This window comes from Meira miltonrushii (genome assembly GCF_003144205.1).
Source record: "Meira miltonrushii strain MCA 3882 unplaced genomic scaffold FA14scaffold_5, whole genome shotgun sequence".
NCBI classification, from domain to species: domain Eukaryota; kingdom Fungi; phylum Basidiomycota; class Exobasidiomycetes; order Exobasidiales; family Brachybasidiaceae; genus Meira; species Meira miltonrushii.
The window spans coordinates 1,198,856-1,216,604 of record NW_020289947.1 but is presented as its reverse complement, the minus strand read 5'-3'; the positions used below and the strand labels follow the sequence as shown (position 1 = coordinate 1,216,604).

At 44.0% G+C, this 17,749-nt stretch overlaps 11 protein-coding genes across 11 annotated transcripts; all 11 read left to right on the top strand.

The window, feature by feature from the left end:
- Positions 1-314: 314 nt before the first annotated feature.
- FA14DRAFT_87783 (uncharacterized protein) lies at positions 315-3,781 on the top strand. The gene has a single exon (XM_025503030.1). The coding sequence runs from the start codon at positions 713-715 to the stop codon at positions 3,620-3,622; it is 2,910 nt and encodes a 969-aa protein (XP_025352688.1). The 5' UTR covers positions 315-712; the 3' UTR covers positions 3,623-3,781.
- A 379-nt stretch (positions 3,782-4,160) lies between these two features.
- On the top strand, positions 4,161-4,649 carry FA14DRAFT_158308 (uncharacterized protein; the record flags this gene model as incomplete). The annotated part of the gene is made up of 1 exon (XM_025497948.1): positions 4,161-4,649. One exon carries the CDS (start codon positions 4,161-4,163, stop codon positions 4,647-4,649), a length of 489 nt encoding a protein of 162 aa, XP_025352687.1.
- A 674-nt stretch (positions 4,650-5,323) lies between these two features.
- Positions 5,324-6,133, top strand: FA14DRAFT_182291 (uncharacterized protein; the record flags this gene model as incomplete). Its single annotated transcript, XM_025501194.1, has 1 exon — positions 5,324-6,133. The coding sequence occupies one exon, from the start codon at positions 5,324-5,326 to the stop codon at positions 6,131-6,133; it is 810 nt and encodes a 269-aa protein (XP_025352686.1).
- A 642-nt stretch (positions 6,134-6,775) lies between these two features.
- On the top strand, positions 6,776-7,506 carry FA14DRAFT_162515 (uncharacterized protein). The gene has a single exon (XM_025499646.1). It carries the CDS (start codon positions 6,792-6,794, stop codon positions 7,227-7,229), a length of 438 nt encoding a protein of 145 aa, XP_025352685.1. The 5' UTR covers positions 6,776-6,791; the 3' UTR covers positions 7,230-7,506.
- FA14DRAFT_192591 (uncharacterized protein) lies at positions 7,500-8,571 on the top strand. The gene has a single exon (XM_025501945.1). The coding sequence runs from the start codon at positions 7,791-7,793 to the stop codon at positions 8,550-8,552; it is 762 nt and encodes a 253-aa protein (XP_025352684.1). The 5' UTR covers positions 7,500-7,790; the 3' UTR covers positions 8,553-8,571.
- Positions 8,572-9,126: 555 nt separating this feature from the next.
- Positions 9,127-9,903, top strand: FA14DRAFT_175179 (uncharacterized protein; the record flags this gene model as incomplete). The annotated part of the gene is made up of 1 exon (XM_025500581.1): positions 9,127-9,903. One exon carries the CDS (start codon positions 9,127-9,129, stop codon positions 9,742-9,744), a length of 618 nt encoding a protein of 205 aa, XP_025352683.1. The 3' UTR covers positions 9,745-9,903.
- A 593-nt stretch (positions 9,904-10,496) lies between these two features.
- Positions 10,497-11,102, top strand: FA14DRAFT_158303 (uncharacterized protein; the record flags this gene model as incomplete). Its single annotated transcript, XM_025497947.1, has 1 exon — positions 10,497-11,102. One exon carries the CDS (start codon positions 10,497-10,499, stop codon positions 11,100-11,102), a length of 606 nt encoding a protein of 201 aa, XP_025352682.1.
- A 674-nt stretch (positions 11,103-11,776) lies between these two features.
- On the top strand, positions 11,777-12,925 carry FA14DRAFT_87752 (uncharacterized protein). Its single transcript, XM_025503028.1, has one exon. The coding sequence runs from the start codon at positions 11,978-11,980 to the stop codon at positions 12,479-12,481; it is 504 nt and encodes a 167-aa protein (XP_025352681.1). The 5' UTR covers positions 11,777-11,977; the 3' UTR covers positions 12,482-12,925.
- On the top strand, positions 12,891-13,950 carry FA14DRAFT_87760 (uncharacterized protein). The gene is made up of 2 exons (XM_025503029.1): positions 12,891-13,205; positions 13,276-13,950. The coding sequence occupies exon 2, from the start codon at positions 13,369-13,371 to the stop codon at positions 13,864-13,866; it is 498 nt and encodes a 165-aa protein (XP_025352680.1). The 5' UTR covers positions 12,891-13,205; positions 13,276-13,368; the 3' UTR covers positions 13,867-13,950.
- A 716-nt stretch (positions 13,951-14,666) lies between these two features.
- FA14DRAFT_169142 (kinase-like protein) lies at positions 14,667-16,114 on the top strand (the record flags this gene model as incomplete). Its single annotated transcript, XM_025500187.1, has 5 exons — positions 14,667-15,002; positions 15,094-15,368; positions 15,412-15,415; positions 15,437-15,868; positions 15,998-16,114. 5 exons carry the CDS (start codon positions 14,667-14,669, stop codon positions 16,112-16,114), a joined length of 1,164 nt encoding a protein of 387 aa, XP_025352679.1.
- A 754-nt stretch (positions 16,115-16,868) lies between these two features.
- On the top strand, positions 16,869-17,588 carry FA14DRAFT_162514 (uncharacterized protein). Its single transcript, XM_025499645.1, has one exon. It carries the CDS (start codon positions 17,245-17,247, stop codon positions 17,452-17,454), a length of 210 nt encoding a protein of 69 aa, XP_025352678.1. The 5' UTR covers positions 16,869-17,244; the 3' UTR covers positions 17,455-17,588.
- The last annotated feature ends 161 nt before the right edge of the window (positions 17,589-17,749 follow it).

Genomic DNA, 17,749 nt, shown 5'->3' with positions numbered 1-17,749 from the left:
TGGCATGCGTTTCATCAATTTGTTGAGGTGCAGGCAGGGGCAATCTACCTGCTATTACAATTGAGAACATTCTAAGCCCCCGTTTTGTGAATTGTTTTGATTGTATGCTTGATAAGCCGCGATGAAGGTGGCAGTGAGGATGGCAGTGAATATGACGTTGTTTTTCATTTCATGATTCGTTGTCAAGATTGAAGCAATCATCACTTAAGAGCAAGCGAAGATTCTGGAAAAGCGCGCTAATGCATATGCACTGCATAGTCTTTTTCTTATTGACAGGCGCACGCTTTTTCCGATCATGCAAAAACAGGAACGAGAAGAATGATTATGTTGCGATCTTGCTATTCAGCATTCATTCTTGTTATCACAATATTCATCATTATCAGAAAAAGACTCGGGAACTTGATGTAAGATATGGCGATGCTGGCATTCAAAAAATCTTGTTCGAGGCTATACGAGCCGGGGCGAATGACAAACAATCCTTTGCCCAGACTGTGGCAGTGAAATGGTATCATTTCAGCATTTATTTGCATTCAGTCAACAGGTATATAAACGGCTCGATCAACGCATACATTGCACAATTATCTCCCTCACCTTGATCGAGACATCTTCTCGCTGGCAAACTCAGTCTATCTTCATTTATATTCTTTTTCAAAGAAGTACACTCTATCTATTCGTACTCTGATCTTACGCTATCTGCCTTTCTGCCATCACCATGAGATGTGCAACGGCGGTGATTTTACTTGTTGCTATTTTGCAACAAGTAACTTACGTCCATGCAAACATTCCAACAATTTCAAACGATGAGCTTGAACAGACATGGCACAAACGTTTAGGAGGAGCAGGAGCAGCAGAGGCAACCTCGGCTGCAACACATGCTGCTGAAGCAGGTGCCAAAGTTGCAAAAGCTTCACATCATGTCTCTCGTACAGTGGCCGGTGCAATCACTGCTGCTGCTGCCACACTGGGTTTTGGCGGTGGAATTGCAGCTCACAAGTATCACAGCGACCGTAAACAAGCTCAAAAGCTCAGTTTGAGAAATGAACCTCCAATGAAACGTGACAGTCTTGATGATGACTTTGAAGTACGATTTAACAAACGCGGCAAGCCTATTCCTGTAAAGAAAGTGATTGCAATTGCTACAGGAGCGGCTGCAGGTGGTGCAGGAGTAGGCGCTTTGGGTCATTCTCTCTACGAAAAGGACAAAGCCAGAAGAAAAGGAATTGCTGCTGTCAGTGCTTCTGAATCCGGATCGCCAATGATGAAAAAACGTACGTTCTCAGAGTTGGATAATTTGCCTTTTGAAAGACGTGGAAAGCCATTTACAGGACCCCAAGTCGCTGCAATTGCAGGAGGTAGTATTGCTGCTGGACTTGCTACTGGTATCGGTGTTCATGCAATGGTTCAAGATCACAATACTGTCAGAAAAGTTCGAAATGGTGAACTACCAATGAAGCGATTCGAGAAAGAAGAAAATGCAAATATCTTGCTCAAACGTAGTCCTGGTCATTCGGTCATCAGTCCAAGAGCTGCTGGTATCATTGGAGCAGCATCATTTGCATCTGGCGCAGCTATTGGCGGCTTAGGACATAAAGCTTATAGCACTCCAAATCGAAGTATGCCAATGAGTATGTCACAAGGACCTCCTCAAGGTCCTGGTCCGATCGAACGTGGTTTCGAGGATGGTGAACGACTTGTACGTAGAGCAAATCTCAAAGCATTTCAGCAAGGTGCAAAGAAATTCCTTGAGACCAAACACGGACCACATGTCGCAGGAGGTGCACTTGCACTTGGTGTTACAGGAGCTGCTTTTGCAGGTGGGCATGCATTGGGTCACCATAGCGAGCGCAATCGTATCGATCGATTCCAAGCCGAACAGCAACAAGGGGGTGGTGGTGAAGGTGCAATGATGATGGTTAAACGTGCTGGAATAAATGAAGCATTCAAACACGCGGGTGCATCTTTGAAAGGAGGTATGACAGCCTTGCATGGCAAAGTAGGCAAGAATGGTTTGATTGCGGGCGGGACTGCCGCAGGTGCGGTCGCTCTCGCAGGAGTCTCTTATGCAACTGGACGTCATCAAGGAAAGATTAGTAACATTGATGATCACAAGTCAATGTCAATGGGTCCTTCTGCAGGTGGCGGTGGCTCTTCCATGATGTACAAGAGAGGTATACTCGTAAATCACCCCAAGGCTGCAACAGCTCTTACTCTTGGAGCTACAGGACTCATCGCTGCAGGTATCGGATCAACTTCAGGCAAATTGCACGAACAACGCAAGTTGAATGGGATGAATCATCATCTCCCATCATCATCAGCATCAATGAAATCATCAGCCGGTGCAACAGCTATGGGCTTATCAGAAGGTGGAGCAGAAGGGCGAATGATGAAGCGTGGAGAACATGACAAAGCAGCTCGAGTGCTGCCACCAACAAGTTCCGAGGTTGAAGAGGCCGTGAAGAAAGGTAAGCCAAGACGATCGAGAGTGAAGGAAGTTTATTCACCAAGCTCACATCTCACACCTACAGGCAGTACAGCTACCAGTAACTCAGGTGGCTCAGTAAGCCAGCATGCTTCCGGCGCATCTTCAAGTCATTCAAGCGGCAGCAAAGTTCTCGAACATCAACATTCTACAGCTTCCTCTAAAGGCCTTTCAGGCGTAGCTCATCAAGCTGAACATGCAAGTAGCGGATCAGCAGCTGTCAAAGCAGGCGAAAAAGCTGCCGCAAGTTCTTTGAAAAATTTCCATGTGACCGGTAAGCAAGCTACAATTGCTGGTGGCGTTTTGGCTGTTGCAGGTGGTGCAGGATTAGTGGCTCATCATTTAACGAAATCGAACAATCACAAAATGAATGGAGTATCCGCTGGCACAGTCATGCGAAAGAGAAGTGAATCTGTTGGTGACGAACTCTTGCAAAAACGTAGTCCAGGTCAGCTTAACAAAGCTTTGCTCGTCGTTGGAACGGGCGCTCTTGCAGGCGGAAGTTATTTGGCTGGATATGCTACTGGAAAGCCAGCGGGCGTATCCAAAGCTGCACAGCATGAAATGAAGATGCGCAACTCTGGCGGCGGAATGGGCGGTGGTATGTACAAACGTGCAATTGCAGAAGCAGAAGTGGAATTTGCTAAACGTGAAGCGATAAACGGCAAAACTGCTCAAAAAGCTGTCATGGGAGTTGGTGCTGCAGGTTTAATGATCGGCGGATACCTTGCTGGTAGGAACCACGGCATGGAACGAGGACAAGCAGATTACCATACTCAAAAGCTTTCCCGTGGTGGTGGCGGCGGATATTACAAGCGCTCTATTGATGAAGTACAAATGGTAAAGCGTGGACCGCCAATGAGAATACACAAGAAAATTCTTCTAGCTGCTGGTGTTGCTACTGCTGGTATAGGTCTAACTGTACCTGCTTACAAATTCGGCAAAAAGGACGGCAAACATTCTGCACGTATGGCAAGACAATCGTCAATGCAAGGCATGTCTGCACCAATGGATAACAGTCCTGCGCCTATGGAGAAGAGGGAGACCCACAAAAAGACTTACGAATTGGGCAAGCCACAACAGTACGGTAAAGGTAACAAGTTACCTTTGCGCTCCGAAGTAGATGATAAGATGTTGTACTGAAGTCTGTGTTGGGATCGTGACCTTGTGCTGTTCATTGATTCACTATCTATTTCTAGAGTCATACTTTCCTTGCTTTTGCTCTTATTTCATACGATCGGTCCCCTCTGAGCTTTCATCTTTTTTTTTTGTATGTAACCAATCTTTTGTTTCAATTTATTCATTTTTCCAAACATGATTTGATTGCGCTATTGTGGCTGAAGCTTTGCTTGTCAAATATGTTTGTACCGCATTATTCAGCAATACGGATGGATTACTGCGGAGCGGTGTTGATCTGTCTTGACAAAAAGATTAAAAATGCAAAACGAAAAAAAGTAAAGGCACAGCATTAAGCTAAACGGAAGTTGGCAAGATGGCAACAATACCCGAATTAAATGCGTACCCGCCGCCGAACAGCCACATGCATTTACAGAAGGCCCGATGGCGATAGGCTGAAAATGTGACGTTGAATCATGCTTTGTTTGTTGAGTATATAAGAAGAGATTGATCTCTCTTCATTTCCTTTCCTTTTCAATATACTTGTAAAGAGTAAATCATAAATATGAAGTGGACACAGCTGGCTGTGATCGTTTTTGTAGCAATTCAACAATCATCATGCACAATTCAAGAACATCAAAGGCCTTTAGTAGGCGTTGAGGAAATAGAATCTCCTCCTGGGATGAATGTCAATCAAGAAATCGAAGCAGAGCCAATCCCTTATTATCCAATGGAAGCCTTCAAAGCACATCGTCACTTCTCTTCTCTATACCATGGTGGAGAACATCCTAGCTATAAGAAAATGGCTAAGATGATTAGAATTAATGATCATCCTGATGGCATCAGAATTGAGATTGATGAGGACTCTAATCAAGAAGCACACTTAATCAAACGTCAAGATAGTCTCAATGAACCTCTTGAGAAGAGAAGCAAATTGAAAGGTGCTCTTTTGTTAGCAGGGGGAGCTGCTTTGGGTGCTTTGGGTATGAAACATCTCAGTAAACCAAGTGGCGGTGGACAAGCTGATCCAAATGCAGGTGTTCCTGCAAAGTAAAGGATTCTTCAGTACTTCAACTGGAGCTTTTGTTTGTTGATAAATGATGCCTACTTCTCATATTCAATTTTAATTCATATCATGCTAGGCGTAGTAAGAGCACTGCCATCTTTTAAATCACTCACACATGAATCTGCACTGCCTCATCCCAAGCCGGGCATATCCTTTCGGATGAGTTGAAGTGACTTCAAGGATCTGCTAAACAGCCACACTTGTTCTTAGCCCCGCATTTTGATAGGTGACCTGGTCTTGATATGACCCGATACTAACTTGACATGTTGACATCGTAATGGGATATTTCTGCATGAGCGGACATAGACCTCGATGCTCGAGTCATGCACACGCAATTAGTAACACACAGAGGGCAGTGCGTTTTGATTTCATTCTCATTCTTATTTCCATCCTCTTTGATGATAAAACGTGCTATACCTTTCAAAGCCCCTATTTCTATTAAAAGTCCAAGATGATGCCTTACAACCATTCTCTGCGTCCCACACGAGACATCCGAATTGGTGAAAGTCTCAACGAACCCCGAACATTACCCGAAGGCGAAAATCTTGGATCTACGTCATGAAAAGATCAATTGTCGAAAATATAAAATGCGCATTTCTCTAGAAAACTCAATTTCCTATTCTGGTCAAGATCTGCTCCTCAGGTGATTCTCAAACATTATCATGAAGTGGACTCAGTTTACTGTTATCATTTTCCTGGCAATTCAACAAGTATGTGCAGTTCAAGAGCAGGTTGGATCACCATTGAAAATCGAGGGTGGAGAGGTATCAGAAGTAGACCTTGTGTTGAAACTAAATCCACATCAGCAATTGCTTAATATCCCTCCGAGCACAAATGGCAAAGAAGAGCCAAAAGAATATCTTGGTTCATACACCACTCTACACGACCACCATACACCGCTTTCGGACATGAAGATGGTCAAAGTGGCAAGAGTAAAGGGCATTCGAGACGATGACGATGATCAAGGGAGATTCCTGGAGAAGCGAGGAAACCAATTTCCAGTGCCAACAAAACCTGCAGTTGCTCCTGATGTTGTTCCGGCTGGTAACACCATTTATCCTGGTAAACATATTACGCATCCTACTGGTGGTGGCGGTGGTAGTAGTATTGCTCATTCTGCTGAATCTGCTGCCCATTCAGCAACATCAGCTGCTGCCAAAACGAAGAAGTTCGGTGGCAAAGCTGGAAAGGCAGTGGCAGGAGTTGCATTGGCTACTGCTGTAGTAGGTGGAATTGCTGGAATTGCTGCAATCAAAAATCATCAACAAAAAGGTAAGTATATGAAACGTCAAGAAGAAGAATCTTTCCAAGCTTTGGAGAAAAGGAACAAGATTCCGAAAGGTAAAGCTGCCGCATTCTTTGCTGGAGGTGCGGCTGTTGGAGCAGCAGGATTGCATTTCTATCGTGGTTCGAGTAGCCCTCCTGCTGCTGAACCTAATGCCGCATCGTCAACACCGCCGCCTGCTAAATAGGCAGATGTTTTATCAAGACCCGCAGACTTTCAGTGTAGATTCCGTTTGTACATACTTCTTCTTTGTTCTCTGTACGTATGTATACATTTCTGAGATGAATCTCCTCACTTTCACCTGTTTTCATTCAGTTTTATAAATTCATGAATAAATGGTGTCACTTGGGTTCTCATTCTTGCAATTGTTTCTTGAGTCGGAAATGTTTGTTTGTAGATTGTGTCGCCATGACCAAGAAAGAGTCAGCAATGTTTATAAAGAAACGATGGGGCTACAAAAGAGAAGTGTTTTCAGATCTTCGGGTCTTTACGCCTCTATGGCGTGAGTTGTTTCAGTACTGTCACCCAAGAAAATGTCCCATCAACTTCAGCCCCTTTCATTCTCAAGGATAAGGCGGTAGGCGTGCTCCCCAAGCCTTCAGAAGAAAGAAAGAAAAGATGAAGGTATATAAGATGATATTCATACTCATAATCTCTTCTCTCTTTCACACAAGCAACAGTCACTTTGATAGTAGACTTACTCATTAACAGAAACGTTCAACGAGATGAAATGTGCTCAGGTAGCCGTTTGTCTCATCTTTACTCTTCGACAATGTCATGGTGCACGTATCTATGTGGACTCAAACACGCAAGATGAGAAATTGGAGTCGAAGGTTGAAGAGATCATGATCCCAAATGACATTCAAGTTGAGCGACTTCATCCGTTTCCAAGAAAGAATACATTTGATAATCATCACTTTCATACCAAGATGATCAGAACATTCCCTTTGATCGAACCAGAAGATGATAAAGTTTCACCGTTTTATGAAGAGATTCAATTGTTCAAGCGTGGAAGAGGAGGAGGAAGAGCAAGAAGAAGAACTGAAGCCAAAGCTGCTCGAGCTGAAGCAAAAGCAAACGCACCTTCTCAAGGCAAGCAACAACAGAAACCCGCAGCAGCGCAACAACAACATAACCCCGCACCCGGACCTGCGAAGAAGGGAGGTATGAGCAAAGGAAAAGCTGCTTTGCTGGTTGCTGGTGGAGCGGCTGCAGGAGCTACAGCTGTTCACGCAATGAGCGGTGGCGGCGGTGGTGGTGATCCAAATGCACCTCCAGCGTGATTTGAGATCCTTTGTTTTATTGTATTTGTTATGTACACCAATTTGTATTCTCATGTTTGATTTCAATTCTATCTTTCTGACTTTTAATAATAGTGCGGAGCATCTTGTATCAATCTTGTATTTTAGTAGCAGGTCAGGAATCGTAAGCAAACCTGCTTGCTGAGCATATGACTCATTTGTTTGCCCTATTCCAGCTTTTTGATTTGCCACTGATTAGATTGTACTGGTCAGATTGACATGTTTGTCTTGCATCGATCAAAAGGGTGGCTGAAGAAAGGAAGTGCCTTGGATTCCCATCTCTTCCTACGCCTTCGTGGCTTTGCTCGGCGCCGGAATGATTTTTATGCGAATGCCCCGATGATAAGCCCCTTTCGTCGTTCAGATACTCACTTGGCAATCTTTGAAAAAAAAGCAACAGGCGTCAAAACAAGCCTTTCCGAAAAATATAGTAGTGTCTCGCTTCTAAGAAGCTCTTCATCTCCTACCATCAAATAACAGGTCACTTTGATAGTAGAGTATTCATCATTTATTCTGCAGAAGTCACTTTGAGAGTGAGCTCCTATGATAAAAGACCGAAAGATGAAGTGGACTGACTTAATTGTATTCATTTATTTGGCCGTTCAACAAGCCAGCACAATTCAAGCATATGTGATCTCATATTCAAAATTCACTTTTTTAGATCCTGGTTCAGAAGAAGTCTATGGCCTGCAAGACGAAGCAATAGCAAAATTACACCAACCTTTCTATGGCTCAATCTCGAACTCATACGAAAGTGATCATTTTGACAACCGCAAAAAGATATTAAAAGGGATCAAAATCAAGGACAAAAGCTTCGAGATTGACTATCAAGAAGATGATCTTGACCAACCAAACCCGCTGCACAAACGAGAATTGAACTCGCATACCGGAGCAATTGTGCCGTATAAGCCACCTGGTGCGATTGTAGTACATCAAGGAGGAAAGGTTCATCCAGCACTACCACCAAAAACAGGTTATGGAAGAGGTGCAAAGATTGCAACAGTAGCAACGACAGTAGCGGCAGTGGGTGGTTTGACCGCTTCAATAACTACTCGTAAAAGAGATCTTGCAGAAGAAGAAGTTCAATTTGTAAAGCGAGGTGGAAGAAGAGGAGCAGGTAGAACAAGAGCCGCAAGAGCACGAAGGGAAGCAAACTCGCAAGCTAATCGAGAACCAGAAAAAAAAGGTGGAATGGGTAAAGGAAAAGCTGCGATGATAGTTGCTGGAGGAGCGGCTTTAGGTGCAGCAGCAGTGCATGTGGCAGGCAAAGGTGGGACAGGTGACCCAAATATAGCACCTGCGTAGGGTAACTCTTTCCATGTTCATTTCTTGTATTCAACCTGCTTATACTTGTATTATTCATGAGTTGCGTTTTATTTCTATTTTGAAGGACTTGGAGTTGTGAGAGTCATTCCCGCCTGAACTCCGATCAGATCATATGGCGGATTGTTCAATAGAAAGGTAGGTCCACATTATTGGATCGGGGCTGTAGTCTACATGCTATCTCTCGATGGTCATTACTCATTACTACAAGTTATGGCTGAAGTGAAGCACTGCTTTAAACATTTGCCTCTTCAAGCCTTCGCGGCGTAGCCCGGCTCAAAAGTGATTGGCAGCCTTGGCTTGATATACTGAATCCCCTTTCGCTTTATGCCCCTTAAAATCTTGGAAAGATGCATCTGATGGCTATAGGCGTTACTTTGAAAGAGAACTCCGATGGTCATTGGCGTTAGCATGCGCCTTGGAAAAGCGTATGATGAAGTGACATAAAAAGGCATATATTTGACTGTATTTCCTTCTCCATCGCCCAAAAGTCACTTTGACAGTGACTCAAACATTTCAGAAATCGCTTTGACAGTGTATTCCTGTGACTATCAAGATGAAGTGGACTCAATTAACTGTGATCATGTCTTTAGTATTTCAACAAGCTTGTATAGTCCAAGTAAACATGACACCTCTACCAAAAGTTTCCTCTCTAGGTTACGATGCTGAAGAAAAAGTTCGTTTAGAAGATGACGAAGGAGGAGCAAGTGAAGTATCAACCATTAACGTAATGATGCGTAAACCTGCTCATCGCTTTTATTCAAATCTGTATAGCAGTAAACTGTCTCCGAAGCCTAAAAAGATGAGAAAAATGATCAAAATCGAAAACAAAGATTTTGTATATGACATCGAAGAAGAAGGCAAAGACATGGACCAAGCGATTGTGTTACAAAAACGAGAGTTAAACGGACATACAGGAGCGATTGTTCCCTACAAGGGTGGAGGTGCAATTGTACCACATAAAGGAGGAGGTGCAGTTGTACCACATCAAGGCGGTGGTGGCAATGCAGGATCGACTGCACGTAAAGGGTTTGGAAAAGGAGCGAAAGTTGTAGCTGGTGTGGGTGGTGCAATAGCATTAGGTGGTGTTGTTGCTGGTGCTGTAGGTCTGGCAAAACATAAAAACAAAAGATCCCAAGACGGAGAAGAAGTGCAATTTGTGAAGCGTGACTGAAGAAGAGGATGCATAAGAATAAGGGCTGCAGCACAAAGTTGAGCAAAGCAAGCTGGAATTGCTCTGGCTCCAGCTGTTGCAAGAGATGGAATAAGTGAAGCCAAAGCTGGAATGATGCTTGGTAAAGGTGCGGTCGGAGAGGCAGCAGCAGTGTATGTGATATGCGATGGTGGAGGAGGTAAGCGAAATACAGCACCGGCCTAGAATAAGAATATTTACAGCTTTATTATGTATACTACCTCTTTGTATTTCTTTTGTTCATATCTTGTTAATCATATCTATTTTCAGAAAGCATCAAACCGAAAGAGTCTTTCTCCTGCCAAAGCTCAATTGTGTTCTACTATAGGCCACTTAATACGATTGCAAATCTACATGCTTAATCACTTTCCAACTCTCTGCTTTGAAGATCATAACTTCAGAATTACTGGCCGAAGAGAAGCACTGCTCATAGTTTATGCCTTTTTCCCACCTTCGCGGCGTAGATGTAACGAGGTCGGCAACCTTACTATAGGATACTGATTGCCCCTCTCTCCAATGCCCCCTTTCGTGGCTATGAGATGTTTTTTTTTGGCTATTGATAGAGGATGTTTGATGGTTGTGGGCGTTAGAAAAAAAGTGGTATAAAGAGAGGTAAATGTTTCGTCATGTATCTTCTTATTAAACCACAACAACCTAAAGTCGCTTTGATAGTAGACTCAAGTAAATCAGTAATCACTTTGACAGTGTACAGTGTAATTTCTGTGACGATCAAGATGAAGTGGACTCAATCGATTGTGTTGATCTGTTTTGCGCTTCAACAAGCTTGCACAATTCAAGCATATGTGATGCGTTTACCAGACTATTCTTCTATAGGTTATGATGAGAAAGGAATGAATCCCTTAGAAGATGATGAACTAGACAACCACCAAATTTCAACCAATGGTTCAATGTTGGGTAAGCCCTTTCATCGTTCTTTCTCAGACCTATACAGGATCGGACCGCTTACTAGTGCTAGAAAGATGAAGAAAGTTATCAAAATTACAGATGATGGTTTTGAGTTCGATTTAGTAGAAGAAGACGATATGGAATCAAATCTGTCACAAGAAGGAGAATCAGACAGATCTCAAGCAAGAGGAGAAGTACAATTAGTGAAGCGTACTGGAACAAGAGGAGGTAGAAGAAAAAGAGTTGCAGCACAGAATAGAGCAATGGAAGCAGCAAAAAATGCTCCAGCAAAAAATGCTCCAGCAAAAAATGCTCCGGCAAAAGGTGGAATGAGTAAAACTAAAGCTGGACTTCTACTCGCTGGAGGTGCAGCTGCAGGAGCTGCTGCAATAGGTATGACGAACGGTTCATCACCACCAGCAGCAGCCAAGTGAACAGTATCACTTTTCGTAGCCCTTTTCTTTAGTCAACCCTGTACAGTATACTTTGACAATAGATTCTTTATGCACCGATGACGTATACTGAGGATAACTGCTATCCGTAGAGGTAAAGTGTCTCCATTTCCCGTCATTCGATGGCCCCAAGGCGTAAATCTTATTGATAGCCCCGAATGAAAGATTACTCATGAGCTTTAGCCCAACTTTACGCCTTTTGACAGCCGTATGTTGGAAAGCCCCAACAACGATGGACAAAAGATGAGTAGAATGAGTCACTTTTCTGGTAGAATGCTCGCCACAACTTTTAGCTCTTGACCAAATCATCGACGCTGGCGTTGACAAAAGAGAATATAAGGAAACCACACTCGAGATAAGCTTTTTCAAAAATGCATTTCTTCGCATTAACTTTGATCATTATCTTATTTGTAAACATCATAATGGCTTTGCCCACGAAAAGCGATGATGTTCTTTCTGAGCAATTTCAGAAGCGAAGTCCGGCAGGATCAGGGGCAGGATTGGCCGCAACAGCTATTGTTGGGGTTGCGGGTTTAGGTACTGCTGCATGGGCAGAGCACAAATATATGCAACGAACAGGCAATCCTGTTCCATCATCACTGCATCGTGTTGATTCATCAACATCTCGTGAACGAAGAGAACGTAAGAAAAACGGTCGTAATTGAAGTCTTCGCATAGCATTGCATCATTTGCGATGTGTATAAGGCGATGATCGTAAACAAACCCCGCATGAACCCCACAAAAAAAGTTATCCGAAGGAAGGCGTCAAATAAAATAAAGTATTTAAGAATTGAATAGCAACTACTTCTGCTCCTTCAGATCATATCTCCATCTTGTTCTCATTATACTCACAAACAATGCATCGATCATCCTTCCAAGCTTTGACAAACACATCCTTTTGGGTTATTGTGTGTTCACTGATCGTGATGACAGTGAATGCGTTACCTGCTGTTTACTCTTCACATCTTACCCTGCCCGACCATGCTCAGAAGCTGATTATGGCCGATGACAAGACGATTGAAAGAAAAGGTCCTCTTGGTCAAGGTATTCAATCGACTTCTCATTCTCGCTCGCATATCTTACCGATGATGATGGTGAACAAACGATCCATCAATACGGAAGCATCCATTGCAGCTTCAAGTGCTGCATCAAGCGCATCAAGAGAAGTTTATCAAATGGCAACCAGTCATGCAGCTGAAATGCAAGCACAAAAGTTATACAATGTAAAACAAGTAAGCGGTTTAGCAACAGTTGCAGGCTTAACAGGTATTGGCATAGGTTCAAGTGCACATGCTGGAATGAATAAAGTTCCAAAGCATGTTGCTGTACATCGATATCCTTCTCGTCGTACAAAGCATTGAAGATGCCATGGCGGTCTAGGTCAGTTGGAAAACCAAGTAAATACATCATCAGGGTGAAAGTATCGATCAATACTCCTGAATCAAGATCATCAAAGCCCGATTACATAGCCGTAAGCATAACCAATCGATAACATCCTAAAAGACCTCAATCAGCCAAAGCAGTATACAGTAACATGGATCAAGACTCACTAAAACAAGTCCAAAGACAATTTCTGTCTCCGTATCGAGTCGAAACAGAAATGACTCACCTCAATAAGGCAATCGACTATCTCAAGAGAGAAAGAGCGTCAGCATGGATTTGACAGAGATTTGTGTCTAAATATGATGCAATTATGTTTATAACATCTTGCTGTGTCTTTCATCTCTATAGATAAAAAGTGTATATAGTACAATGTACCTTATTGCACTTCTTTTACTGAATCGATTGTTATCACAACCATCATTATCCATTTGTTAGTCTTATCGTCGGTTCATTCGAAGTAGTTCTCACCATTCCTGCAGGCCTAGATTCATGCCCAAGTGGCAACAGGGGCGTACTCAAATGCACGGACATGTCCCCCCTGCCACATAAAAGTACGTCTTTAGTTGAATTAGACGTTCGTAGTGGAAAGATTGGCGCTGTGTTTGGTGGGTCGTAGAGTAGCGCTGGCGTTTGGTGTTCTTCAAAAGACGATGATGAAAGCAAAGATCAAAAGTGTGGCGACGAGAGCGATCGATCCAAAGAGTGGGTATATATAAGCAAAACCGATGATACTCTCACATTTCACTTACGCGGTCGACCTGCTTAATCACAGACGCTTCATTTCAGTACCTTTTCCCCTAATTCTGCCGATCGTGATATCGCAGAGCTCTGGCTTTCGAGAGGATTCTCACCAGATAAAAGAACAATGATTGGAATGCCCGAAGAAAGTCCAATCATGTGCTTTGATTCGTCTCAGCATAGCATGAAGTCAACCGAAAAGAACGATCGCACTTTATGGATCAGTGAATTAGGCGCAACTGTAGCAGGGATCTTTGATGTCGTCTACGCAAATTCTCCATCAAGTTCGAACGATTACCTTCAGCCGCTCTTGTTGCCGCATCCGAAGAGCACATTGAATGATATCTTCTCCCGGATAGGTGCAGGGTCGAAGTATTCAACTCACGGATTAGGAAGAATCGGTGATCGTTCTTCCAGGGAGTCGGTATTGGAAAGGAGCAAAGCAACTTATTTGGGCGTTTCCAACGGCCACCTGTTTGCAATGGGGAGCGATCAATATCCTCTGGTAGCCTTCTCTCCTCGAGCACCTGCAGGCATCGGTGCGAGCGATCATACTCATCACGATGATTTCAGGCATAGATCGTGCTCTGCTTCAGGCTGTTTGCTTGGCTCTTACGATTTGTAGGGGTATGCCTATGATGATCTGGGAGCTGATGAATTGCTTGGTCTTGGTCCGGGTCATGTTCCGCTTTTAGGAATCGAAGATGGCTTTACAAAGAACGGGCAAGAAACCTCTCGAACGGAAAGGCTCGAGAATCAGGTCCGAGCAAAAGAGCTGAAGGACGCATCATCTTCATGGTCCTCTCCTACCGTAGTGACCACGCAAATCGCTATCCTCTTCTTCTTTGCAGTTTTTTGTGGATTGTTGTACATCGGAAGTGTGGAATATAGACGACAAAGTGCTGTTGAGGTTGGCCAAATGGTGAAGAATATGGCCTGACAGCCTGTTCCTCATACCCACGTGTCGCCATCCGTTCTATCAATTGGCGGAAAAAAGGTAACCTTTACCGAGACAGCTCCTGACAAGCCGCTTACCAGTGAACAAGATCCCTTTTCAGAAGGTTCGAGCTCGGCCATCGATCAAAATGCCATTTCAAACACTACGTTGGGCGAAGCAAGTGTATCCGCCGCAACGAAAAGGCGAAGACGCGGAAAGAGAGCCGGCAATGCTGTTGCTCAACGTGAATCCAAAAAAGTGACAGAGAAGGAAGATGCGGTCGATGTTGAAAAAGATAGCGGAAGTGTGGATGGCAAAGAAAAGCATACCGCCGGTATGGGAAGCTCTGCGCTTCAAGAAGAAGAAGAGAAAACGTCCAAGTTGTCGAAAAGACAATTGCAAACGTTGCTGGCCCTGTCACCTTGGAAGCGGATGGAGGATCGAAAGTTGCTTTGAGCAACGGTTCGATGGGAGTCATCTGTGATCCGATGAATCGATCATTGATCATCTCTGATGAGATCCTGGGATATGGCTCCTCCGGCACGATCGTTTTCAAGGGGAATTTCCAAGGTCGTGCAGTAGCTGTAAAGAGGCTATTGAGAGATTTCGTTGATGTTGCGTCCAAGGAGGTCTCGTTGTTGGAGTCTGCTGACAATCATGCAAACGTAATCCGATACTTTTACAAAGAGGTGACCGATTCATTCTTGTATATCGCCTTGGAATTGTGCCCTGCAAATCTTGCCGAAGTTATTGAAAAGCCAAACGAGCATCAATCTTTGAGCGCCATTCTAAAACCGAAAAAGCACTCTCGCAAATTGCTTCAGGTTTACAGCACCTTCACTCCCTTTCAATCGTTCATCGTGATATCGAGCCTAAGACATCTTGGTTTCACAAACTTCAAAAGGGGAATTGAAGATGCTCTTGTCAGATTTTGGGCTTTCGAAAAGGCTCGACGGAGTTGCACAAATGAGCTTCAGTCAAACAGTAAACAATCCCGAAGGAACTTTTGGCTGGCGTGCTCCAGAGATCTTGCGTGGTGATGTCAACCTAGATGCAGGTGCTGATACGTGCGATAGTACTTCGTCCTTCACTTCCGTAAGCGATCAAGAAAACGGTGGCGAGTCAAAGCGTTCAGAAGATCGGAAACGATTGACAAGAGCAATCGACATCTTTGCATTAGGGTGCTTGATGTATTACGAATGGCGATCATCCATTTGGCTTACGCTTTGAGAGGGAGGTGAACATCTTGCGACGATAGATTGACCTTCAACGTTTGGATGGATTGGGAGAAGAGGGACATGAAGCTCAACGTTTGATCTGTGCAATGACCAAATATGAGCCTGAGCAAATGCCAGATGCCTTAAAGATTTTGTCGCATCCATACTTTTGTGACTCTTATCGTAGGTTATCCTTCTTGCAGGACGCAAGTGATCGATCTGATATTATGGAGCGTGATCCTCCAGTCGCTCCCCTCGTCCTCGTGACACTGGAGGCGAACGCAGTGGACATTGTTGGAAATGATTGGCATCGTCGATTGGATCGACAAGTGATGGAAGACTTGAACAAGAGAAGGAAGTATGACCCAAAAAGTATTGCCGCTCTCTTACGTGCAATTCGAAACAAGAAACATCACATACAGGACTTGCCCCATAACGTGAAGAAACTCTTCAAAATCGCAGGCAGTGGGACAGTGATGACTAGCATAGAAAGTGGTTATGCAAACTGCGGAATCGGGAATTCTGGCGCCAACATCACGTCACATCAAGTGCAATTGCTGCCGGATGGCTTCTTGGCCTACTTTACTTGCTGGATCGGGAAGCTGGTCGGAAGTATCAAGGAGACGAGCACTTTCATCATCGGTGCTAGAAACGTTGCCGCCATAGGCAGCGAAAACCAATCGTTCACCAGACTTAGCAAGAGCATGAGCTATACCTAACATCCATCTGAAATGTATCATGAAGTCGCTCATAAAGAGCTGGGTGCAATTGCAATGGAGGCTACATTAAAGCACTGTTACCCTTCTGTCCGCTCTTCGATGCATAAACTCTCATTGCGATTCAACCTCCTAACCGTTGGACAGTAATCTACACCATTCGAAGTCCAGGACATTGATTATCTGCTCTGCCTATGTGACATACGCAATAGTCGCATCTGCTAGCACATGGTCGCATGAATTACGAAAAGTCTGCAGAGTGGGTGCACCCAAGAGAGGTTCGCCTTGACTTTCCCTTTTCAAATTCATCCCACTTCCACCACCCACTTGCACACGCAGCTCTTCGCAAAAATGCGCCTCTTTGACTCTATTCTAAGCATTAATGTTTCCCTGGGCTGGATGAGAGCATCAGGCAAAAGTTCGACAGATGGTGAAGGGTTCTCTACTTTGAGATGCTACATAGATGATTATCTCCCCTTCTTTCCCAGCAGCAAGGAAAGCCTTCTTTCGTCAATATGACAGTTTCGAGCCTCAACATTGTTCAAGATGGTTTTACTTCGAATTCTTCCAGATTAGCGTTCGTGATAGGAATGATTAAGGCCCAAAAGAAGTACGGAAATGGTCAACCTTTACTCGTTTTCGCATCATGACCAAATCTCAAGATGAACCCACAATGTACAAGTCCAAATAGATAGTCAATGTCTGTCAGATGGACTTCCAATTGCGGTAGATACGATGTTGCTGTGACCCTATACAAAAGGAGACGAAGATTAGTGGATGTGCGGACAGTCTATCAGCAGGAATGGATCACACATGTTCTCTCAAATGGAGGTGAACTAAGGATGAAGGCTCCAAAAGGGTAGAAATAAACGATGGTGACGGTTTAACTAGCTTTCACAGTACTTAAATGTTGAATACGGGGAATAACAATTAGCTGTGATGGACGTGAGACATACAAGTCTACGGACTTTCACTTCCAAAGCAAGTTTCGGACTAAACAGATGAAGAAGAACAAAGTGTATAGAAGATAGCAGAAGAGCAGAGAAAGAGGAATAATGAGAGTTATGGAAAGGGAGCTGTGAGAGAAGCTTAAGCACAAAGACAGGCTAAAGAGGCACAGGAACGATTTGAAGATGGTGCCATCCTCTCACAGACCAGCTCCATCGAGAGGATATGCCATCAATTGGTTGGGCTACTGGACTTCATCTCGACCCCTTTTGCACAACTTTCGCCTGGCTATCAAGTGCCGAGGAGGACAAAAGGCCGTCATGCACAACGCGGTGGACAGCAAAACCAACTCATCAACGTCTATGGACCACTCAAATCGGGATGCAGGAACATAATCGTTGCTGTGAACGATTGTGGCCCGATCAGTCTTCTACGGTGCGTAGAAGATCAATTTGAGCAATGGCGTATCGCAGGAATCCAACGATAGGATCGATAGACTATATGCACAATCGTTGTACCATAACTCAACCGTTGTACTTGTAAAATGGATGTGAGCGAATCTGACATTGATCAGAGTGTAGCTGACTCTAGCTCTTCTGAAATGGAACGATTTGCTCGCATAGCTGCTGAAGAGGAAGAGGAGATTGAGATGCGCAATGCTTTCAATACGGCGCCCACAATGACGGATCA

What these genes read in the sequence shown, in the direction of transcription:
- FA14DRAFT_87783 (XM_025503030.1), top strand. Translation starts at nt 713, where the DNA reads ATGAGATGTGCAACGGCGGTGATTTTACTTGTTGCTATTTTGCAACAA.
- FA14DRAFT_162515 (XM_025499646.1), top strand. Translation starts at nt 6,792, where the DNA reads ATGATCCCAAATGACATTCAAGTTGAGCGACTTCATCCGTTTCCAAGA.
- FA14DRAFT_192591 (XM_025501945.1), top strand. Translation starts at nt 7,791, where the DNA reads ATGATAAAAGACCGAAAGATGAAGTGGACTGACTTAATTGTATTCATT.
- FA14DRAFT_87752 (XM_025503028.1), top strand. Translation starts at nt 11,978, where the DNA reads ATGCATCGATCATCCTTCCAAGCTTTGACAAACACATCCTTTTGGGTT.
- FA14DRAFT_87760 (XM_025503029.1), top strand. Translation starts at nt 13,369, where the DNA reads ATGATTGGAATGCCCGAAGAAAGTCCAATCATGTGCTTTGATTCGTCT.
- FA14DRAFT_162514 (XM_025499645.1), top strand. Translation starts at nt 17,245, where the DNA reads ATGGTGCCATCCTCTCACAGACCAGCTCCATCGAGAGGATATGCCATC.